This window comes from Gasterosteus aculeatus, chromosome 20 (genome assembly GCF_964276395.1).
Source record: "Gasterosteus aculeatus chromosome 20, fGasAcu3.hap1.1, whole genome shotgun sequence".
Taxonomy (NCBI): Eukaryota; Metazoa; Chordata; class Actinopteri; order Perciformes; family Gasterosteidae; genus Gasterosteus; species Gasterosteus aculeatus.
The window spans coordinates 17,675,641-17,699,250 of NC_135707.1; the positions used below are offsets into that span (position 1 = coordinate 17,675,641).

General features: G+C 43.9%; 3 protein-coding genes across 4 annotated transcripts in view; 2 read left to right on the forward strand and 1 right to left on the reverse strand.

The window, feature by feature from the left end:
• LOC144382999 (protein spire homolog 1-like) overlaps positions 1-16,889 on the forward strand; it is a 34,082-nt gene extending 17,193 nt beyond the window's left edge. For both annotated transcript variants that reach the window (XM_078095540.1, XM_078095541.1), the window contains 14 exons: positions 3,011-3,136; positions 4,353-4,427; positions 4,591-4,755; positions 4,909-4,995; positions 6,034-6,163; positions 9,564-9,614; positions 10,478-10,641; positions 10,735-10,828; positions 11,032-11,174; positions 13,036-13,173; positions 13,319-13,389; positions 13,496-13,523; positions 13,902-14,182; positions 14,979-16,889. In XM_078095540.1, coding sequence (XP_077951666.1) covers positions 3,011-3,136; positions 4,353-4,427; positions 4,591-4,755; positions 4,909-4,995; positions 6,034-6,163; positions 9,564-9,614; positions 10,478-10,641; positions 10,735-10,828; positions 11,032-11,174; positions 13,036-13,173; positions 13,319-13,389; positions 13,496-13,523; positions 13,902-14,182; positions 14,979-15,234 — 1,809 coding nt within the window. In that variant the 3' untranslated portion in view covers positions 15,235-16,889. The remainder of the gene's footprint in view (positions 1-3,010; positions 3,137-4,352; positions 4,428-4,590; positions 4,756-4,908; positions 4,996-6,033; positions 6,164-9,563; positions 9,615-10,477; positions 10,642-10,734; positions 10,829-11,031; positions 11,175-13,035; positions 13,174-13,318; positions 13,390-13,495; positions 13,524-13,901; positions 14,183-14,978) is intronic.
• A 485-nt stretch (positions 16,890-17,374) lies between these two features.
• LOC120809958 (dynein regulatory complex protein 9-like) lies at positions 17,375-22,127 on the forward strand. Its single transcript, XM_040164126.2, has 10 exons — positions 17,375-17,487; positions 17,753-17,881; positions 18,764-18,798; positions 18,870-18,992; positions 19,190-19,274; positions 19,636-19,797; positions 19,934-20,008; positions 20,323-20,454; positions 20,540-20,629; positions 20,742-22,127. The coding sequence occupies exons 2-10, from the start codon at positions 17,753-17,755 to the stop codon at positions 20,862-20,864; spliced, it is 954 nt and encodes a 317-aa protein (XP_040020060.2). The 5' UTR covers positions 17,375-17,487; the 3' UTR covers positions 20,865-22,127.
• On the reverse strand, positions 20,893-23,054 carry LOC144389775 (uncharacterized). Its single transcript, XM_078095551.1, has 4 exons — positions 22,885-23,054; positions 22,233-22,395; positions 21,713-21,859; positions 20,893-21,546 (listed from the first exon to the last, which is right to left on the reverse strand). Exons 1-4 carry the CDS (start codon positions 22,945-22,947, stop codon positions 21,353-21,355), a joined length of 567 nt encoding a protein of 188 aa, XP_077951677.1. The 5' UTR covers positions 22,948-23,054; the 3' UTR covers positions 20,893-21,352.
• Positions 23,055-23,610: the final 556 nt, after the last annotated feature.

A 23,610-nucleotide genomic window follows, 5' to 3' on the forward strand; every position in this document is an offset into this window, starting at 1 on the left:
ACATCCATTCCAGTTGACCCTTCAATTCCAAGTTCTCCTTAGAGATAGTCTCTTCAAAATTAGGCAGAAGCTGTTTTTCTCCCTTCATTTTCAAGTCTACACACTGGATCTTGGTCTTGGGTGTCTGTCCCTCGACATCACCCTGGGTCTTTTGCAGCTTGGGCCGGCTGGCTTTTAGCTGCGTTTTTTGGCATATCTCCTTTTGCACTTCTCCAGTCTTTTTTTCAGGGAGAAGATCAAGGAACTGTTGCAATCTGTCCTTGTCAATCTGAAGGAGAACTCTCCCCTCACATTGAGTTTGGGTGAGCATTGCATTGCTGTCCAGCTCAGCTCTTACTTGTTCCTCCAGCGAACGGAGATAGAAATTCACAGGAGGATCAACCTCCTTGGAATTTAAATCCCTTTTCTCCACCATTATCTGTTTTTTCTGGACGTTGGACATACTTTTCTTTTATCTGTTGCTTTCTGCTCAGTACACCTTCAATTCAAACTGTCAGAGTGGTCTTCAAACCGGACTGATGTCTGCTAAGCTGTGAGTGAGTGAGTGAGTGAGTGAGTGAGTGAGTGGAAGCAGTGGAACCCTTGTAATGACACGTTCCATGATGTCATCGTTCCTTTTGATCTTTCTGTTGCTATGGGATACAGATATGTCATCGTCGCTATGGGATACAGATATGTCATCGTTGCCATGGGATACCGACATTTACATTACATCATCTAGTTGTTGGATAGAAGATTGAATGTTTTGAATGTAATGTCCAAAATATGGAAGAGTAAAATAAAAATTTTAAAAATGTTTATTTAATTATTTTTATTAACATATATTCTGACACAATATATGTATGTGTACATATATACATATACATACATATTTTCATATATATATATATATATATATATATATATATATATACATATACGCATATATATATATATATATATATATATATATATATATATATATATATATATACATATTTGCATATTTATATATATATATATAAGCAGCACGGTGGCGTGGTGGTTAGCACTGTCGCCTCGCAGCAAGAAGGTCCTGGGTTCAACTCCGCCCAGTGGCCTTTCTGTGTGGAGTCTGCATGTTCTCCCTGTGTCTGCGTGGGTTCTCTCCGGGTTCTCCGGCTTCCTCCCAAAGTCCAAAGACCTGCTCTGGGGATCAGGTTAATTGGGGACTTAAAATTGCCCGTAGGTGTGTGAGTGTGAATGGTTGTATGTCTCTGTGTTGGCCCTGCGATTGGCGACCAATCCAAGGTGTACCCCATCTCTCGCAAGTTGGCTGGGATAGACTCCAGCCCCCTGCGAGCCTGTGTGCAGGATAAGCGGTTTGACTGGATGGATATATATACATATATATATATATGAAGGAACCTGTCTGTCAGTGTAATATTGTGGCTATATTATATATATACAATTTCAACGATTGAAGATAGTAGATCCATATTTTGGCAGATAGTAATACTCTTCTTCAAACGTCAAAGTAGACACAATTACCTTACAGGTCATTTAGCAGACGCTTTTATCCAAAGCAACTTACATTGCACTTTACATGGCTTTTTTTACATTTTTGCTCGGGGAGCAATTAGTGGTTAGGTGTCTTGCTCAGGGACACTTCGACACGGAACATGGGGCAGCCTGGACTTAAACCACCAACCTTGTGCTTCCCAGCACACCTTCTCTAACCCCTGCGCCACGACAGGGATTAACCCTGTTGCTCACTGATCAAACTATTGCAATACTCATAGATTTGTAGTATTACTATAAGTTCCAAATTGTATTGATTTTACTCACTACAAATTCCAAGTAGAAGTATTATCAGTAAACAGTCAAATGGTCCCTGTCAGTGTTGCTCTCAGATCCGCCATGTTTTCAGCTCATTTACAGTTGTTCATATATTTTTTTACCTTAAGATGTAGGACAATGTCCATCCATCCATCCATTGTCAAACCGCTTATCCTGCACACAGGGTTGCGGGGGGGCTGGAGTCCATCCCAGCCAACTTCGGGCGATAGACAGGGTACACCCTGGATTGGTCGCCAGCCAATCGCAGGGCAACACAGAGACACACAACCATTCACACGCACATTCACACAGCTACGGGCAATTTAGAGTCACCAATTAACCTGATCCCCAGAGCATGTCTTTGGACTGTGGGAGGAAGCCGGAGAACCCGGAGAGAACCCACGCAGACACGGGGAGAACATGCAGACTCCACACAGAAAGGCCACTGGGTGGAATCGAACCCAGGACCTTCTTGCTGTGAGGCAACAGTGCTAACCACCACGCCACCGTGCCGCCTAGGACAATGTTCTCATCTGATATATACATTTTCCCTGCCACTTGCCGGAGAAACAGTTTTGGTCCAAGGTTCAACATTTAAAACCAACAGATTTGCAGATGGATAGTTTTCGGAGGACAGTATGATATGCAAAAGTGTAATGTGAAAGGTAACCTCTAATGCAGTCAGACAAATGTAGCGGAGTATAAGCAAAGATGTGAAGGGAAGATTTGTGTAGACTAAAAACTGGGAGCGAACAAGAGTCTGATGTGATGTGTTTCTGCACTGCGGTTGCTGAGATTCAGAGAATTGCCATGTAGAGTAGATCTACAACAGTTGGTCCATCAATTAGTCAATCAAAAATAATAAATTGCTTGTGGGTAAAAATGCCGTCAAAAAAAGGTGAATGTGAATATTTGCTGGTTTCGTTTTACAATCAGCTAACAAGCCAGCATGAAAAATGTTGTCAAACTTTTAGAAGAGTTGCTCTCCAAGTGTTGATAAACCATCGAGCTCCTCAAGCATGGCTGCCAGGGGGCACTTCTAAACACCGTAAACCCATCACCTAGTCTGTGATGGTAACATCATCATAATATGGATATTGTTATCCACTGATACACCATTGAGACACATTCAGTTTAGTGAATCATTTTGGTGGCTGTAGAAACGTTTTACTAAAATCCTCTCTTCCTCTGCTCCTCCCTGTCTCCCTCGTAGCTGTGCACAGCTCATCTGCCCGCTCTGTCGGACACCCCCACCCACTACCAGGCAGTGTGTCGCGCTCTCTACACAGAAACCAAGGAGCTCGGTACTTTCCTGGAGAAGATCAGGAGCGCAAAAGAGGTGGGTCGTCGTCGTTCTCATCATCTTCATGACTCAGCGTGTGGCTCACGCCTGCAGACACACCGGTAGATGCTCTATGAACCCAACACAAGAGAAACTATCACATATGGCCGCTGTGTATCGTACATTACATGACAGGTCAAAGCTGACGCTTTTATCCAAAGCGACTTGCATTATATTTTTAGCCCGTGGCTTTTTTTACATTTTGCCCGAGGAGCAATTAGGGGTTAGGTGTCTTGCTCAGGGACACTTCAACATGGGACATGGAGCAGCCGGGATTCAAACCGCCAACGTCGCGGTTCCCGGCGCAACCGCGCCAAAAGGATCCTCATGTGCCGATATATCAGACGCTAGGCAGCGGGAGAAAGATGCACTACTTAAAAATTCCGTCTGGTTCATCTTTAAGGCATCAGATATGTGTTTTAGCCGCACATTATAAATTCACATTCTCCTTCCTAATCAAAGGCTACAGGATGATCGTTGACCTTTTATATGAAGGTCATAGCAGGGCTTCTCTTTAAAAGATTTATCATGGTGACCTTCCATGCCCCCCACCTGTCTTTCTGTGTGGGTACCACTGTCACGGTTAGCATCATCGCACCGTTGGTCCCTACGGTGACAGTTATGTGAAAGGACACGTACGATCGGTCTGCATATGAAAGCTTTCATTTTAAAACAATATATTTAATCAAACTGAAAAACATATATTTGCTGTTTACATAAAACAATTTATGTATAGTATTTGGTGATCGGGATGATGTGTACTTCAGTGAACATAGCTGTATGTATCTGTAAGCCTTTAACAGCCAGTCTGTAGTTGTTCTTACCCCAAATGGATGTTTCAGTTCAGCAATCGTATGCAAAGCAATTACATCAATAGTTGCATCATACAAGTTTGCCATTGCAGAGAACAGCAGTTCTGTCCTTGTTTCAGGGTTGCATTAAAGCGTATCCTAGTGGCGCACGTTAGGAGGCCATTCAGGATATTAATGACTGGTCAAGACGGTCCTCTAACATTGATTTCATTGTCCAACAGCTGTTGGTGCCTAAAGACATGGGGGTCCATCAATCAGTAGTTGAGATGAGAAATAATTCCTATGAACTGACAAGTCTAGATGTTAATGTAGTATGTGCATGTAGTTCTTAGTATGCACAGTAGCTGTCTGTAATGGCACTTCTTCTTCTCAAACTTTATCTCTCTCTCTGCTTCCACCAGAACCTGCGTAAGATGGAGGACGGACCATCGGGGGACCCTGGCAGAGACCTCAATGAGCTACAGAACGCCGACTGGGTACACAAACAGTCTCAACTGACCTCTGACCTCCAGTCTCAACTGATCATTTGACAAAAACCAAACCCACTGTCACTCACTGTGGGGCCTGAGCAAAACGTATTACTCCTGATAGTGCTATTTTTGTGCTTACCCTTCCCCACGCTGCCCGTTGCCTCCTCAGGCTCGATTCTGGGTTCAGGTGATGAGGGACCTGCGTGAAGGAGTGAAGCTGAAGAAGGTGCAGGAGCGTCAGTACAACCCTCTGCCCATCGAGTACCAGCTCACCCCCTACGAGATGCTCATGGACGACATCCGGTCCAAACGCTACAAACTGCGCAAAGTCATGGTCAGTGTCCAGCTTGGACCACAAGCGGAAATCCGTACCTCCTGCACTCCACCTGCCTGCTGCACACGACCTTCTGCAACAAGCAGGATTCCTGAGGTCGATTTCTCTCCGTGTACCTTTTCCATGTGGTATTATCCTGTTTTGTTGTTCCAGGTAAATGGAAGCATCCCACAGAGGTTAAAGAAGAGCGCTCACGAAGTCATCCTGGACTTCATCAGGTCCAGACCACCTCTCAACCCTGTGAGTGCAGCTCAAGACCTAAATATTAAACTCAATATTGTCCTCAAATAGGGGCGTCAACCAACATCAAGCCAGAACAGTGGCTTCCAACATTTTGAGAGTCGTGACCCTTTCTCAGCTGCATTTTACATCTATAAGTCTTTGAACGGTTTTCACCGCAGTGAATTGATCCCTTGTTTTATTCAAGCTAACTTTAGGGGCCGAAAGGGCGACATTATCCAGTGACTGACACGGAAAACAAAGCTTAGATTATTGCTCTCAAAGTCTGGAATGATAAACATGTATTTTTTGTCTGCTGTACCTTTCTCTTAATAGTCTCAGGACCCAATCGTTTGGGATTTAGCCTACAGACGGAGAATGCTGATTTTACAAAGCTATAACGCAAGAACTGTTAAAAAAAGATTTAAACATACTAATATAGTTAAATATATGGTGAAAATACGGGCATACGGCCTAACATCATGTTTTGGGGTTTCTGATTATAATGTGGTTCTATAAATTAGTTATTTGAAATAAATGTAATTGCATACAGTTATGATAAACATGGATGGGGCGATATCTTACTGGTTTATCCTGTCATACATTCACAGCTTTGGACCCTGATTTACGTTTGTTTGTGCGAGTCCTTGTTTCCCGTGTCCCTACAATGAAGGTGGCAAGAGTTAGCCTGACACAGAGTCACTATCACCACATTTATAATAAGTAGGCATGAATTGTCATGAATACGGCATGTGGAAGGGCTGTATTTGTCGCAGAAGATTGTTTCCGACCTGGTTCATGGATGGTTTGAGCTCCTCGTACACGTTGCACCTCATTGTGCCCTCAGTGGAATGCTGCGTCCCCCACGTCTCTGTTGATACGTATCTTACTGCGGTTTCAGCGGGACGCTCAACTCAACGTAATGAGAGGAACAATCAGTCGGCGTGGATAAGAGGAGGTGGTGAAGATAAAGACTTCTGGCTTTAACCCTGTTGGTTGTGACGCTCTACTCCACTGGCTCTCTGTGTCTCTATTTTATATATATATATATTTCTATAGGTGTCGGCCCGTAAGCTGAAGCCACAGACTGAGCTTCCTCCAACGCTGCATGAGCGCATCTTGAAAGAAATCAAATCAGAGAGGAAACTCCGACCGGTGTCTCCTGGTGAAGTCCGCAGGGGGATGCTGGGTGAGGAAACTCGACACTTCTCTGTCCCTGCTCTTATTGTTAATCACACACACAAACACAAAACAAACATACTTCGCTCTGAAATGTAATTTTTCAAGCAGAAGTATGAAGCTGGTTCTTGCGGATGAGAAATATGTAGCAGCCTCCTGTAACAGTTCCTTTCACACTTTACTACACTATTATTTGTGCCTGTGCTCTTTGCTGTTGTGGCTAACGCTGCATAACCTCATATTTGTGTTGCAACTGATGCCTTTATTATAATCTCTCACCATTGGCTGTGGCTTATTTGAAATCCTATTATCTCCCATAATGAATTCTAGAACCACACAATAAGCGTGTACCCCCCCCCCCCCCCCCCCCTTTACTTGATTTACATCCTAACCCCAATCATTAACTGCCATGACTGTTTCTCCTTGCAGTAATTCGGCCACCTTGCATGTCTCTCAGTTTTGATGCGTCAGGTAAAGTCTACCTCGCTGCTTGTCTGTTTGTTTTTTATTTGTTTTTTTATGCCCTTTTCTGTTTCTTTTATTGTCGTGGCCGCTCGTCTGCACTCCCAGCCTGCACACACATCCAACATACTCTATCAGCACACCGCACACACATTCCATGTCATGCTTCAGTGGTTGCTGTGATCTGTGGAGGTGAAACATGGTTTACTGGGACAGCGGTGATGGGTGGTAGGACGCCGAGGGGACAGAACCGATGAGAGACACTGTGACCACACAGGACTTTCATCCATGGTACAAACAGACAAAGCTGTAGACAGGGCGACCACTGAAAGACATTAACAAGGTAATTGTATTTTCCTTCATTTAACAAGGTGCATTATGTATCAAAAGGACAAAGAGGAGAACGGTGATGTTCTTCATATCTGATAACACATTACCCTCCTTCCATAAACTCCCTGCAAAGATTTCAAACAACATTTGATGGCAAGTTTGAAAAAGCAGCTTAGTGTTTCAGCAGGTCTAGATGAAGTGAGAAGAAGAAATGCTTGAAACATGCAGCTGCCGCCTCTCTAAGTGGTCTTAGAATTACCACTGACTTGACTAAACTGACTGAAAAACCAACAAATAAGAGGTAAAGCTGAAACTAGATCTACCAGATCTCATGCACACGTCAGATGAACTAGCAGAAGGGAATCCTAACTTACCATTATCGTCTCTCCTAAAGGGAGAGATTAAACTCAGCTGGCTGTATGGAGCAGATCACATCGTTTCATGGGCGCTGTGGGATATTTAAAAGGCTTTAGTGCTCTTGGTGCTTTGTGGTTGGATACTGAATTAATCTGACTACAAAGCTGAATTAATGGCCAGGGATGGTTTAAATAATCTAACCAGTATCCAGCTGCGTTTATTTTGAATCTCAGTGTTTCTTCTTTTTAAGTGTTATATTTTCGCAGAGTAAAACAGACTTTTCTTTTTTTCTAAAGGACTTCTTTCTTTGGAGGACAATATTTTAACGTAATAATCAATTCTCTATTATGTAAATGTCTATTGACAGCTCATACAAGGGGACAGGATTACGCATATTACTCCTAAAAAATGGTTGTTGCCGTTGATCTCTGAACTCTCAGGCAAAGGTCCACTTAAGTAAACATCTGTAAAGTTTCTGCTGATGTGATATCAATCTTCCAGGTGCAATACGTATTGCTTGCCCTACTTTTGGTTTAAAAAATAAAAAGATGTGGTGAGACATTACACATGGAGCCTTTGAGTAGAAGTGTGTAGCCACTGGCCAGCCATCAAATCAGAGAGCAAAAATGATCAACTACACATACGAGTCTTTCATGTTCTATGTGACTTTGCAAGTGTGCAAATTAAATATGACCGCTCTGATTGAGGGGATAAGGGAATACTGCAGAGTAAGGGACATCTGAATGATGCTTCTTCTCTCCTACTTAACCCAGTGTCTCTAATCACACACGTTGCATCACCTCTTACATACTCATTTATGCTGTATGATAATCTGTGTACGTGTTTGTGCAAACTTCCCTCTGTAATTCATCATTCTCATGCTAAGGGAGCCGCGTGACCCTGAATTCACTCTGTATTTTATGGTGAGATTCGACATACCTTCTAGCAATTTAATGAACATAATTAAGGTTTTTCAGGTTAAAAAAAAGTCCATTTCCAAGATTTAAAGATAATGCACTTCTGAGTCTGTTTTTGAAGTTTGCTAGTGGCGAATATGTACAGCTGCCCTGAAGTGCAAAACACAACAACGGCAAATGGGAAAACACAACGACATGAACTGCTTACGGAAAGGGTCGGGCCTTATAGCAGGAAGCAGAGGACCCTTCTGATTGGACAGACGGACTGTCTGTCTTTTAACCCTCTTAATCCGAAGCCTTTCGCCGGCGACGGAAAGTGACATGGAGGATACCGCGGACGCTATGGCCGACACGGCTCGGGGACCATGAGGAATTGGATGTGTGGCGGGAGTGCGTGACACCTGAGGTCCCTGTATCATTTCCTGTTAAAAGACAGACAGTTCGTCTGTCCAATCAGAAGGGTCCGTCCTCTGCTATAAGGCCCTCCCCTTTCCGTAAGGAGTTAATTTTGTTGTGCGTTCCTATTTGCCGTTTGTGTTTTGCACTTCAGGGCCACCGTACATATATGAGATGGTGTGTGTGAGCGGGTGTTTATTATTCATCAACAATTTATAGTTTTTCATGCACTTAGCTTGAGTTACATGGGCATATAAACAAAACTCACATTTCTGAGTAACATATCTGAAGCTAAAGCCACGAGGTATCGGTTGTAGTTTTCAGGGACTATTTCTTGGCAAACAAGTTTGTGTAACTTCTCTTGTGACAACAGGAAGTCACATAAATTACAATATATTTAACTCCATGTAAAACAACAACTTGTCATTTGTACATTTTATTTCATTTAGCGTTAGAGATAAAACAAACAGGGTGCAACAAGTTAATTAGTTCTTTTCTTTAGATCTTTAGACTTAACTGTTAGCTGTTACCAGTGTTTATGCTAAGCTAACCTAAGACAATCGCCTCCTGAGTGCCGACTCACAATTAACGCAAAGATAGAGAGAGGGATAGCACTCAAGTCATAAAAGATAACTTAACCCTTCGCTTTAAGTTGCTGAGTGTGATGTTGTGGGCGCAGCCATTGCCTCCGCATGGCTCTCAACATGGCGCGCAGCTTGAGGCTAACGGCGCCAGCTAACAGTGCTGACCGAAATAACAGTGGGAACCAGGGAAGAGCTCTGGGCCTCGCAAACACATGAACATACCATGTTGAGGGGGGCTGGGTCCACATTTGACTACGCAATAATGCAATCTACCATTATAGGTTATTGAGACCAAACCACGCAGACACACCACATAATGGAATGCTATGAAAGCTCTCCTGATGAAGGAGGTGTCCCCTTTCAGGTCATGGCAAAACTCGCAGTGTGCCGCAGGATTTGTTCCGTACTGGACGAGGTAAAGTATGAGCTCTGCTGTGGTTTGGAGGGCTTTTTTTTAACCCTAAACCTAATGGCCTTGTCTGTCTGCCTCCTGGCTGCAAACTAATATATTCTCTAGTCTCTATTTGAATAATTGGATTTTGAAGCCTTTCGAGAGAAGCAGGTGGAGTGCACATTACAGGCTAATTATGGCTGGTCTATTTGTTGTACAGGAATATCTAAAGCCAGATGTTGTAGTGTCTTATGTGGTACAAAGTTAGTTCAACTCCATAAGCAGAAAAAGCTTCGGTCGATTGAAAGGAGAACAGAGAGGTTGCAAAGCTCTGATCAGCTGTAGCTCTTTATCTGTCTTTTGCAGCATTGCCTCGTCTCCTCTTCTCTCTCTCCCCCCCGTTCAACCCTCTACTAAGTTGCTGTTGTTTTTCGTTCCTCATCAAGAGTCAGGCTGCTCGTCTGGTGGTTGTACTTGTATCTCTGGACTCTTCTCTCACTGCAGAATGAACTTGTGGTGCTTGATTTGAAGGATTCAGCTCCCCCTGAGAAAAATAATGAAACGATTAATCCATGCTCTGTGTGTAACACCAGCCGGCTCCTCTGCCTCCCCTCAGACCAACTTAACTCACCCTCCCAAACGCCTTCGACCTTGACATGGAACTCAAACCTCAATCCTCTGCATAGGATCCGCTGCATCTATTCGACACCCATTAAACACACTTAAACTGTCTGTTTCGCCCTTTTGTATTGGGGGCAGAACCGTCCAAATAGATGAAAAGAATAACACAGGCTGCAAGGAATCATGTGAGGATTCGGTTTGAGATTCACGTTGAGCGTTTTTCACCCCTCAGCATGAATGACTCTCTTGTGCGTGGCTCTGTGCAGATGAGTTCAGTCCGTACATGGGCAGGAGGACGTCCAGCTCTCTGTCTTTGGCCAATGGATCAGCCTGCAGCAGGGCAGAACCCTCCGGATCGCAGTCCGTACCTCCGAGGAAGAGGCTCCTGAAGGCTCCCAGCCTCGCCGAGCTGGACAGCTCTGACTCCGACGTCAGTATGCGCTCGTCTGTGTGGGATCGATTTTTATTTCGGCGCGTGCAGAGGAAATAACGGTTGAGGTGTTTGTGTATTTCATGTATTCAGGATGAGATATTTGGGCACAGATCCGCCAGCAGCTCCAGCGTGGCTACATCCATGATGGATGATACGTCCCCGGAGTGCGCTCTGGGGAAGAAAAGTGAGTCAGCAATTATTTCCGTCACAACTCAGTCGCCTCCTCTGCTAAACCTACGCTGCCTGGGGTGAATTACTTTTGATCTTTCGGTGTTCTCTTTTTTACTTGCTGTTTATAAGCAGAAATGTGTGAGCCTTGAATGTAATATTTCCTGTTAAGATGCCTCCTTGTCTCACTTTTACCTCTCTCCCCTCCATGAACCCCAGCTCCCCCCTCGTTCCTGCCCATCTCCTCTACGCCCCAGCCAGAGAGACGGCAGACGCCCCAGCGGAGACACTCCATCGAGAAGGAGACTCCGACCAATGTGCGACTGTTTCAGCCGCCCTCCAAGAAGAACTCCAAGTCTCTGGTGAGTCAGGCATCATGGAACAAGCAGTACTCTCTGGCGCCACGGGGGAAAATGTCAGAAACTGCAGTTCATCAAATGGCCGCTTGACTCGAGTTGATCTCAAAATATCCAACTTCACAGCAGGAGTTGACATGTTCACAGCTTATGTCTCTCATAATGGCAACTGTAGAAGGGTAGATTCTTTATCGAAATTGTGCATGATTGACGGCTTGGCTGCTGTGAGTGACAGGTGGGAGTCGCTGTCCTGTCTCTCCTGTAGAACCATCTCGGCCCGCCACGGCTCAACCGGCGATGATCCTCTTTGCCCATTTGTCGAGTTCAGAGACACCGACTCTGAGCTTCACAACAATGCGGTGCACTTGCCCTGTGAACAGTATGAAGGACAAATGCTCCTTTTGATCTAGTATATCGGATTACGCTGTGTTTTCTGAGGACATTGTAGCCTGGCAAAGGTTTAACTCTGCCCCGTCCACAGATCCTGTCCAGTAACTCAATAAGCTGGACAAGAGGACAAACGGCATTAGGATGCTTCCAGAGTAGCAAAATGAGCCTGAAACCAAAGAGTCCTCTGCAAAGCTCCCGCCCTGTCGAGGCATTTGTGTTGGGGTTGATGGAGGCGGTGTTTGCTCTGTTTGTTTTTTGCCATAATAACGGTAGCTGCCCATCCGCTCCTAATGCTTCCCGCCCCGCTAGTAGAGATCCTTCACCTTCAGAGCCGGCTGCTGCCATTACAGGCCGAGGACAAACTGCTCCGCATATTATTCATTAGCTGCTGGTGGGATGCATTTATAAGAAAAACCTCCACATTTTGACCTTCATATTTTGCTTTATTTGGGGCCCTCATGACGAGAAATTATTTCTGAAAGTATTAGACTTTTTTAGGCAATTTCTTAAGCTATCTGATGATTCTTGCCTCTTGTTCCCAACACAAACCAAACCAGTTCAGAACAATGATCCATACAACCAGAGCCAGACGGGTACATTGGCGCACTGTAATGTACAACCACAAAACACCTCAACGGCTGATACAGCGAAGCTGTATTTCACTGACACTGTTTCTCCTACGTGGTGTGTCCTTTTGATCAGAGCTAAACAGACGTTTCTGACCAGCTGTTATTGATGTTGAAGTTGACTCAGCAGCATCTGCAACGTCTGCTGGCTGCATTCAATCATGTGTGAATCCAACACAGCACGCTGCAACACGAATGACGGTGTCCAGCACCTCGCCTGCTAAGCGGTTGAGCCTCCGCTCCATGACGCCTTGACGCGTCCGGCCTCTCTCTCGGACAGACAGGGCCACGTTGACTGCGATGGAGCGGGTCGAGAGCTGCTTGGAGGGTGTTTTGAGTTGAAGGAGGTGTTTGCAAGGTGGCAGGACTTGTAATCCTGAGGTTTAACCGTCTGAAATGGTTTAGTCCAAACAAAGAACTAATAAAACCAACTCACACAGATTATTCTCTAGATGGCTCAGCTTCCTTCAATGAACTCCATGAACATTCTTTTTGCATTATTTGCAAATACAGAACCTTCAAAGCGACATCAAAATCTTCAAAAACAAAAAATCTTCACTGCGATGGACTCGAGGGTACACAAACTGCGTTCAGGTATAAAGCAGAAACGGACGTAGTTTTGTGCAGTCTCCTTTGAGACAAGCCTTGTGAGGAACTATGCTGTAACTGTCCTCCCATCACTGGTTATTTACGCCTCATGGGCCCTCTTATGTGTATCCTTCAGCGAACAATGAGAACACTTTAAGCATCGTGGACTCACGCATTCTGCTCTGAAAGGTGCCACGGGACGGCTGTCTGTGCGCTGAATGATAAACACTGGGCGCCCTGTATGCATGTGTGTGTCGCTGCAGGAGGAATTCTGTTTCCCGGTGGAGTGTCTGTCTCTGACGGTGGAGGAGGTGATGCACATCAGACAGGTGCTGGTTAAGGCCGAGCTGGAGAAGTTCCAGCAGTACAAAGACATCTACAACGCTATGAAGAAGGGAAAGGTAACTTCTTCTTCTATACAGAAAGAAACCAGCTAATAGAGGAGTTAGAACATCCTTAATGAATGTTGGGAGCACAAATGTTCATCAACTAAATGCATTCGGTCAAATTTGTGGTCTTCATCTGTCTTTTTTTTTTCTATTGCAGCTTTGCTTCTGTTGTCGAAGCAAAAGGTTTTCCTTTTTCACTTGGTCCTACATCTGCCAGTTTTGCAAAAAGTACAACACCTTAAATTCTTTTCTTTTGTTATTTACAATTTGGAAGGAAGAATGACTGGTTTCATTTATGACTTTCTCCGTTTGCCCCCCCGTTTTTACCTTTCAGGCCCGTGTGCGCGCAGTGCTGCAAAAAGGTGAGACAAAGCGGATAACTCAATCAGCCAATCACCTGCCGGCCGGGACAGCATGAAGTCCTGTACCTTCTTTTGTTGTGATCAGTAAGCTGACAGTAATGTGTTGCTATTTAAAAAAGTTCAATTTTACTCTGACTTGGAAAGTTCTCCTGTTACGTCAGGTCAAGTGAGTCAGAATCACTTTCAAAATAAGAGCACGTGCTAAACCTACGCCAAAACTTACTGTGAGACCAGTAGACCAGTTAAGACATTATTGCAGGATATTGAGGATGTGAAGTTTTATGAAAAATGTACACCTGTAAATGGTAGATCAGTATTCTTTCTCATTAATCATTTAGCTTTTTCCTTTTACACTTTTGTCTTATGCCCTTCAACCAGATGCGACTGCCATCCAAACCGTACTCCAGCTTGCCCATCTACTCCATCGGCTCGACCAATACTCTCCCCAGGGAGAGAGTCAGTGCCATAGCTGCCGTAGGACAAGGGTTGTCTGTGGCTGGAGACCCGGGTCCTTCATCAGTGGGAGGGGCCACGGCGTCACCCACTGTGAAAGTGGGAAAAGCAGGGGCACCTAAAAGAGCTGCTCCGGAGGCTGCTGCCAAATCGGAGAAATCCACCAGTAGCCCACAGCGCCACGGCATTCACAAGACCATGTCCAAGTAAGAGCTGTGAGCTTAATTATTCAGACAGCCAGGGGGGTATTTCGTGGAACTAATTGTCTTGTGGAGCATTTTTATGATATTGGTACAGGGACCCCAAAGACAGAAACCCAAACTGTACATTGATTGAACATATAAGCCATGCAAAGGCTGAGATAGGAAGCAACGATGAAAATGTAACTACACTACTAACACACCAGTAAACTCAATAGATCAACAAAGCAAGCAAATCACGGTTCATAATTCAATTTAGGCCAAATTGCGTGGAAGTTGTGACACACTGAAGGAATGAAACTGAAGCCCCTCACAAAGGCATCAACTACTCCTCTGCACACTTTGTTTTTTGCATTTTGATATCTTCCCCTTTTCAACTGAATGGATTGCATTTCCCTTGTTGTTTTTAATTTAATATTAATCTAATATTTTGCACATTTCTAGATACAAAACACTTTTTTTGTTTTGCCTAAAAACTCCCAGTGGATTCAAACCATGCACATTATTTCGGTTTTTAGCTGTTTCGGTTTCCAGATTTCTTTCTCTAAAATCGGCCAATTCAGCATCAGCATTAATTTATCTTAAACACTTTGATAGTCTTTACATTCAATGGAAGAAAAAAAGTAAGTAAATAGCTGATGGAATTAAAAGTACTTTTTTGCAAGTATTGAGGTATTGACCCATTTCAAAATGCGTCCACGACCACATACCCTGGATGGCTTGAACAGTTACTCTGTCGACCAACTATAGAAACACAAACCGCGGTGATCCTGTTCATGCCGAGCTTGTCCTCTTGCTGCAGGTTTTCGAAGCACGGCTCTCTGAAGTCCCACGAAGAACTGGAGCTTCCCTCGGAGCTGACGGAGGACTGGGCCACCATGGAGGTGTGCGTGGACTGTAAGAAGTTCATCACCGACATCATCGCCTCCAGCAAGCACAGCCTGTCTCTGGCCACCAAGAGAGCTCGCCTAAAACGCAAGACTCAGTCCTTCTACTTGTCCTCGCCGAAAGGGAGGGAGGAGTACCGGCCCTCTGAACGAACAATCAAGGAGATTTGAAACCCTCCCTCCCTCCAGCCGGCTTCTAGCTCCTACGGCACAATTATAAAGACTGAACACGGGATGTGATCTCACTGTACCTGTGTACTTCAGTGGGATTAGAACCTCGTGGAGAACAGTGTGTTTTGTGTGGCTGTGTCCTGATCGCGTGCAGCTCCTTCAGGCATCCTACTGTAAATCTTTTTTTATCATTATTATTACGATATCCAAGATGATTCTTTAATCTCTGGCCCCAGAATTTTGCGTCAAGAGACAAGAAGTGTGATGGCAATGTGTGAAAGCGGAATGAGCCCCCCCAACCAAATAATCTAATCTAATCGATAAGCACAAGTCAGACGACGTGTGTTTAACCTCGTCAGGCATCGACACTACAGAAGATACGAGGCCTGTAGAGGCGTCATGTTGTAATCGAGAATGACACTCAAGAAAATATTCGACCGTGCAGGTTTTTTGTATGGATTTTAAATTCTTTATTTTTAAACATGTAAATAATTGTTTGATGAAGCCCCCCTCTGTTTTTTTAGACTTTCGGTTTTACCAAGCGCACTTGAACCCGGATTCCTGTTTTTCTTGAGCAATCAATTTCCCTCCATCCTTTTTTAATATTTCCAACATATTTAAAATCTGTTATTATGCAGGTTTAGTGCCAAATAATTGCATATTTCTTCTATAAATGTCACCCAAAGGAAATGAATTCCCTCTGATTTGTTTTGCAACAGTTGATATCTTAAATTGTTTAGTCAAACCAAAATTACTTCTCAGTGTTCTATTGATAGTTAAGCTAATCTGCTTCATCAGGACTGTGTGGGCAAGATTTGATCAAATTTGACTGACAGCTGTCGCTCCAGCAATTTTCGCGTTGAGACTTCTGAGAAATCTGAGGCTGCAGAGGCCGAGTTAATGTGTTGCGTGTGTTTGCATTGTGCCCACATCAATCCAGCTTCAAACAACGTTACCCAAAATGCAACTGGACTGCATACGTTGTTAAAAAGTTTCTGACTCGTATATACCCACTTTCAAATTCCACAGTTGGTAACATGCGTAACTCTTTCAGTCTTACCTCTGAATAATTTAAATGAACTATCTTCATAACTTTTGTGTTGATAATCGTGTGGTACGTAACTCATTTTCTTTGGATTAGGTTTCAGACTTGTTTTTGAACTGTGCAAATTAGTCACATGAAAACCCTTTTTGTACGGATAAACAGTTGAAACCCAGTTAACTTTACAGGCAGCCAAATAGCAACATCTCTACGCGATGCCTTTATGATTTCACTTTATCCTTCACAGGAACAAATATCAGACTTGCTGGGCTTTCTGTTTCATTCTGCATCCCATTCCTCATCTCTTTAAGATATCTCTGCCTTAAGAACTGCCTTTTATGATCACGCCGGTACATTGAACAGTCGTCTACTGGAACTGTACATACTTTGTTTCCAACGGTTTGTTTGTCGGTCAGCTGAGTGCGAGACTATTCCAGTACAGTGTGTTCAGGGGAGGAGTGGGACGCACAGGACAAACGTCACAGTGTGACTGCGTCATGCATGTACAACGGTGTAGCTTGTGCCCTCAGTCTGTATTACCTTTAAGCTGTACCTCCCTGCAGAGAGCGCAACAAATGATGACTGCAACAATAAACTAGAATGCAATACCTGACCAGAGAATTTTCTTTGTGCTGTAATGAAACGTATGAATTTCTCTTGTAATATATCATTATTTAAAGTAATATCCACTAAAGAATGGACAGTTTTACATAAGGTTTTCTTTACATAGAATGAGGGAAGTTTGACTAAGGCCAGGGTCAGACCAGACAAATACAAAGATGGATAAAGACTCTTTATTTGCACAGATGAAAGCAGGTCACAATAATACACTCTTTTCTTTTACCGTTGTGGGCTTAAAGTAGTATGGTTATTACTTAATTAATTACTTAAGTAAGTAATCACTTAATTAATTACTTAAGTAATAAAATAGCATCCATTGACAAAAAGGAGACTAACTGTGATGGACAAAACATCCAAAATAATGGGGAGCATTTAAGTCGGATTTCCATCACATTTAGGCTTTTTCTTTAACCTTGTAACGTTAAATTGAACTTTACATAATACCGCTGTTCTGTCATGTTATCGCTTTTCAATAAAGTTTTACAAAACGCGCGTTACCATAGTTACACGTAAACGTTTGTACTTTCTTGAAAATAACGCCGCTTGTTTGATAGGATCCAGAAAGAAGGATCCAGAAAGAAGCAGAGCAAGTGAGTGTTACTCTAAATATGAATGTAAATGTTGACATTATTCCCCTGATGAAGCGCAGCGCGGCAGCGATCTGACGCTGTCTCCTCGCCGCTAGCTTGATTCTGCGTAGCGGTGAAGTTACGCTACTGATCGAGTACTCAATCACCATTAAATAAGCAGGCAAACATGAAGTAGCACGTTTCAGTGCGCAGCACCGCCTGGAGTAAAAGGATTCATCTGGCTAACGCTGAAACGTCCATTCGCAAAGTGTCTGTTCGTCCACAGATGCGTTTGTCCCGGATTGAGAGCCTGGCAGCGGCCGCCGTGCTGGAGGACTGCTCGGACGAGCTGGACGTGCTGGGACTGACTGTGGCACTGCGGGCCGACAAGCAGCGAGGCCCGGCGAGGGCAAAGGTGACCCCCCGAGGTCCTCCTGCATGGCTCTAACCACTCGTTCATCTAGTCCACTGCGTGAGGGGGGAGATGATGCTGGTGAAGACCAGAGATGCTGCACTAAGGAACACTGATACTGATTCATAAAGGTTGAAGCAACTAAGTTACCCAGGTGCTAAGATTAGCAGAATCTCTCTTTGTAATATATCTGTAATATATTAATGAGGCACCCACATTTTTTAGGAGATTTTAAACTCAAAGCACAGATTTAATTGAGGATAATCTGCCGCTTCCGTCTTTAATCATGCCAAAGGGGTGAACTCGGGGAAAAAATGAACGTATGGGAAATTGTTCCAACAAATGCTACAGGCTAAATGTTTGTCGAATCTCATAAAGACACATTAAGACCCTCCATTGCTCATTTAATTAATCACAGATCATTCCTTGATGACGGGTATTGTGCCATTATTACATTTATTTTTAAATCCGGAGACAGCCTTAAAGCCAGTAATTACAGTCTGCTAATGTTTTTGTCACAGGTTGCAAAGAAAGTTGTCATTAAACAACTGTTGTTGTATTTCTAGTTCATCAAACAGGATGCGATGTGTTAAAGTCTGTGATGCACTGTACAGAAACATGAAATGCATGAAATGTAAGCAGGTGAAACTTATTTACACACATGCCAAGACTGCTGCTGAGTTGGCAGCTGACAAACAAGTGTTGACAGAGCAACATCTGTCAAACAGCTGCCCGCTCCTTTTATCAGACGATGAAGATGTAAATGTTTTCAAGCTTGGTTAAATGTGTTGACTGAAACTGCTGTGTGTGTGTGTGTGTGTGTGTGTGTGTGTGTGTGTGTGTGTGTGTGTGTGTGTGTGTGTGTGTGTGTGTGTGTGTGTTTAGGAGAAAGTCAGACTGACCAATCTGCGGAGAGACTGGTGGGTAGTACAGACAAATAGCTAGAAAACATTCATGTTGAAAATGATTTAATTTCTGTCTGTCTCGGCAGTCAGTCCATCTCGCAGCAGGTGCTGAAGCTGAGCTCAGAGCTGGAGGAGAAGCAGAGCTTCAGCTCTCTGCTGGCGGTGTTGGAGGAAGTGAAGCAGGAGCGTGAGGCCGAGGAGATGAAGAGGTTCATTGGGGTCAAAATGATTGATAACGATCATTTTGTGCACATGGTGTTCTGAGGTTTTTGAGTTAATGATGGTTACAAAAGAAAGGGTTAGAAAAATATTTTTTTCTAAAAAGAGTTGCGTACTATGTAGTATAATATGAGTTGTATTATGTTGTTGTTAATATATGTTGTAATATGAGCCTTTCTCCACCCAGACAGGCCAAGGCGGAGCTGAGGCAAAGGATTACAACTCTACAGAGACAGCAGGCCGAGGTGCAACAAAGGATTTCTACACTGAAGGTGAGAAAGTAAGAGTACATTCATACCTGTCTGAATGAATGGCTTATATTTGAAAATGGTTAATGGAATGTGCTTGTATAGCGCTTTTCTAGTTTCCCGACCACTTAAAGCGCTTTAACACTTCATGTCATCATTCACCCGTTCATGCACTGACGACAGGAGCTACCACACACAGGTCCACCTGCCCATCGGTAACTAACATCCAGAGCAAAGTTGGGATTAAGTGTCTTGCCCAAGGACACATGAACACGCAGGCTAGTAGGGGATGAGATCAAAGCAATCCTCTGATTGGAGGAGTTGTCCTCACCCACAGCCGCCCCAAATTCAAATTTCTCAGTACCTCATATACTGCTGCCTGCAGGAGAGGTCCGTGCTCGCTGAAAAACTGCAGGAGCAGCTGGATGATCAGAAAAATAGGAAGGCCGTCAAGAAGATACTCGAGGAGAAAAGAATGGCGCTGCAGCTCGAACAGGTGCTCAGCAACAACCGCAAGGCTGAGAAGCAGCTGGAGGACCAGCGGGAGGTGGGTCCAGCTACCAAGTCGCGAGGAGATGTTTCCTTACCAACTAATCCAACCGCATGCTGGGCAGGGTTTTTATATTTCCTCACAAATCCTACCACAGACTCCACGGTTAAATGTTGATCACCTTCTGTCCCAGATGGTGCAGATACAACTGACGGAGGAGAGGGAAGTTCACGAAAAGTCTGTGAAATTCCTGCAAAACCGACAGGAGGTTGGTAGAGCAACATCACTATTAACAAAAGACTAATGTTATTGCAAATATTGTCTACTTGCTGCTGATGGGAGCTCATTAGCTTGACTGCGGTTTAAGGTTTTCAGAAGCTGTGGTTTGAACTGAAACTGAAAATTAATGGTTTGTTAAAAAATATAACATATTAATAAATAATTAAATTTACGTTTTTAAACATTTTTTGCCTTCAAATTCCCTCAACGATGCCCAAGACTTCGTTGTTGCCCGTGTTTTGCACCAGCACCAAAACGTGCTGGTGCGTACCGCCACTAGGACTGTCTCCATGGTCGTTTCAGGAGCTGCAGCTGCTGCAGCAGCGGTGGCAGCGGCGCACGGTGCAGATGCTGCAGGAGAAGAAGCTGGAGGTCGCGACCGTGTGCTGCAAGAGAACGCTGAACTTGGACAAGCTGTCGGAGATGAGGAGGAAGGTGAGCGTCTCCTGGTGCCAAACGTCGCGCAGTGAACAGCTGCCCACGCTGCCCAAAGATTGACAAGGTGCTGAATTGTGTTCAGATCAGGGAGATGGAGCGGGTGGTGATGGAGGACAGGGAGGAGCAGGAGAAGCTGCGGCAACAGCAGAGGGAAGCCAGAGCTGCTACCAAGGTAACAACATCCACTCCTAAGTTACCGTCATGTCCTATCGTGCCGGCTGTAGTTATTTAGTGCACTGGTCCCTAAATCTGACCCAGGCCTGTGTGACCTTGTGACCCGGTAGGTGCAGGAGTGGTGGAGAGGCTGCATGGCCCGCCGGGGGCTCGGTAGTTTTAAGAAAGCAGATGACAAGAAAGGCGAGAAAAAGAAGAGAAAGAAGAAGAAGGAAGTAATGAAGAAGAAATGAGTTTTTTCAACAGTCCTTTGAGACGTAATACTAATAATAATTTAGTGTATTAAAATCATTGCTTTTCTTCATTTCAAACATACAATATTCAACAGAATAAAAAACCATACAAAGTAGTAAACTATGTGCAAGTAACAGAATCATATTATATATCAACATTTCAACAGTATTTATAATAGCAGCTTACTTCAAGTCCTCTTATTATGTTTCATGAACGCAAGAAATCACAATGACTTCCAGCAACTGTTAACGACCGTGTGCGATACATTTAAACACATGTCTAGGCGGCATCATTACATGTCACACAATATAAAATGAACTAATTGTACACACAGCTGTCCCTCCTGCCAGTCAGCATATCATGGGGACCATAGCGTGGGGACTCATTTTTTTGTCCCCACAGCAGACCCGGCACAGCCGAGCCAGAATATCGAGTCTGTAGACGATGGTTTCCAATGTTTTCTCTCTGTGGGACCAAAGCGTCACACTCACGGCTCCTCTGTCTCCGTCAAGTGCGTCTGCTCAGCTTGCATGTAGTTTTTGTCTCCGATGATGACACAGTTGAGACGGGAGCTGTGGATGTTGATGCTCAGGGACCCAGCTGATGGAAGCGTAGAAGGAGAAGGAGGAGGAGTAGAACTCTGTGCTGCCCCCTGCTGTCCACAGCTACACCTGCATCTCCCTTCATCGAAAACACACAAACAAACATGTTGTTTTCACCTCTCATGGGTGTGATGTGTAAAAATGTAAAATGTAAGACAACAAAGCAGGACATGAACTTCCCCTGAAAGTCCTCCTCCATGACAAGTAAATTAAATAATAATAAAATAGGTTTGGCTGTGACCCACCTTGCATTTGGGGCTGAGGTTCCCGCATTAGAGGCCGAGCTTCAGCCACAGCGCACGGGTAGTTGTCGCTGCCAATGACACAGTCGATCAAGGTGGAGTTGCTGATGTTCAAAATCAGAATGGTAGACGCCGAATTCCGTACGGCCACTGTTTCAGGAAAAAGGGGAAAAGAGAATATGAGAACGGGAAGTTGTTGTTCCAGAGTGATGTAGTAATACGTCACAAGTTCCTCATGATGTAGTAACACGTCACAAGTTCCTCATGAATCCGCGAACATTGGGAAACACTTGCTTTGCAGAAAAGCCAAGGCAATGAAGTTTGTAACAGATTATGTATGGAGTGATCAAAAAAGTTTGTTTAAAGAATTGTCACATGCACCAACAATAATACATTATAGATAAATAATAAAAATAAAGGAATACATTATTTACCATTTAACACCCCTAAATGGTTAAATTGATATAGTGAATTTTTATTATATATTTATTATAAGATTAATGAAGAAAAGCTAGGCGCTGACCCTGTGTAGCTGCAGCAGGTTGATGCCACCACGTGACCTTCTCACTCAGCAGCGCGTCCACGGGGCAGCAGAACAGCTGGCAGGCTCTGCAGAAGCTCTTCTGCGCCACCCACTGCGCCACCTGGAGGCAGCGCTGCATGGTGGAGGTTTTACAGCACGTCATCTAAAGGAGAGAAGCAAACAGAAACCCCCGTAGTTTAGTGCTAACAACAACTCCCACAGCCAATTCACGTGCACTTCGCTATAACAGAACCCTGGGCCCTTTCTCTCTGTACAGAAACAGAGAATATGGGGAAATGCTGTCGGTCGGTCGTGCCGGTCATTAGATTACGGCTGGAAACCGAAACTCGGTGTGTATATCCAGTCGTGTTCGCGCCCTCCCGGGGATAAGTGAACTAATCCCGCGCACTCGATGTAAAGGACGTCGAATGACGTGAAATACTCGGAAATAGTGCGAAGAATAGAAAACATCCTGCGACGTTGTTGATTATACACTAATACTTTATGTTACAATAATATAACTCTTAACTGATAGCAAAAAAGTCAAACATCCCACCACATACACCCTTAACCCATTGACTGCTCATATAAACTTCATATACAAATATAAAAGATGTATATATGTGTGGGTGTGGAAATAAATAAATCTCACCTTGAATGAAAGGTTTTCTTTCACTTTAGTAAAACTGCTGTCATGAAGATGATCGTCGCCCATCGATCGCGTTGAAGGCAAGTGACATTATAAACTTGTAAACGAATAACACCGATTGATGATGAGATATACTTCAGAAAAACCCGCGCGCATGCGCACTTTCTTTCGGGGTTTCCGCGTAGCCGCGGCTAACGAATACGATGTTACGTCATACGCAAGCACCAGGGAAGAAGTTATGAAACAAGGGTAAAAAGGGGGAGGGGTTGAATCTGTCCTCAAAGCACACTTTAGAAAAACAATGACATCATTAGAACACCGTCGTTTTTAGAAAATATGATATGGTCAAAAATGAAAGAACTGTTGGTTATATGGTGAGGGAAAAATAACTGCAAATATACAAACGTAAAGAGCCATAGCTGTTTGGGACAAACATCCAGGTCAAGTCTGCTGCTAGTAAAAAAGCAAAAGTAAAAAAAATATTTAGTAATGTGGCCTTCACACATATATTAGGGAACCAACCATATTCCTGAACCATCAAGGGGGTAGTAATGGCTATGAGGGAGGCCTTATATGGGCGGTGATACGTAGTATCTATGATAAGCTACTCCAGCTGAACATATAAAATATTTGCAAACAAGTAATGGGAGAAAAAAATGAATCATTCTGAATCAAAAAAGGAGGTAATATAAAAATCACATAAATATGAAGTTGTAAAACGTAATTAAC

Excerpts from the sequence above, each read along its gene's own strand:
- LOC144389775 (XM_078095551.1), bottom strand. The coding sequence starts at position 22,947 with ATGGGCGACGATCATCTTCATGACAGCAGTTTTACTAAAGTGAAAGAA. Across the intron at positions 21,860-22,232 it reads ACCTGCTGCAGCTACACAGG|TGGCCGTACGGAATTCGGCG; the intron begins GTCAGCGCCTAG and ends TTCCTGAAACAG. Across the intron at positions 21,547-21,712 it reads ACCTCAGCCCCAAATGCAAG|GGAGATGCAGGTGTAGCTGT; the intron begins GTGGGTCACAGC and ends TTTTCGATGAAG.
- LOC120809958 (XM_040164126.2), top strand. The coding sequence starts at position 17,753 with ATGCGTTTGTCCCGGATTGAGAGCCTGGCAGCGGCCGCCGTGCTGGAG. Across the intron at positions 19,798-19,933 it reads AGCTGGAGGACCAGCGGGAG|ATGGTGCAGATACAACTGAC; the intron begins GTGGGTCCAGCT and ends CTTCTGTCCCAG. Across the intron at positions 20,455-20,539 it reads TGTCGGAGATGAGGAGGAAG|ATCAGGGAGATGGAGCGGGT; the intron begins GTGAGCGTCTCC and ends AATTGTGTTCAG.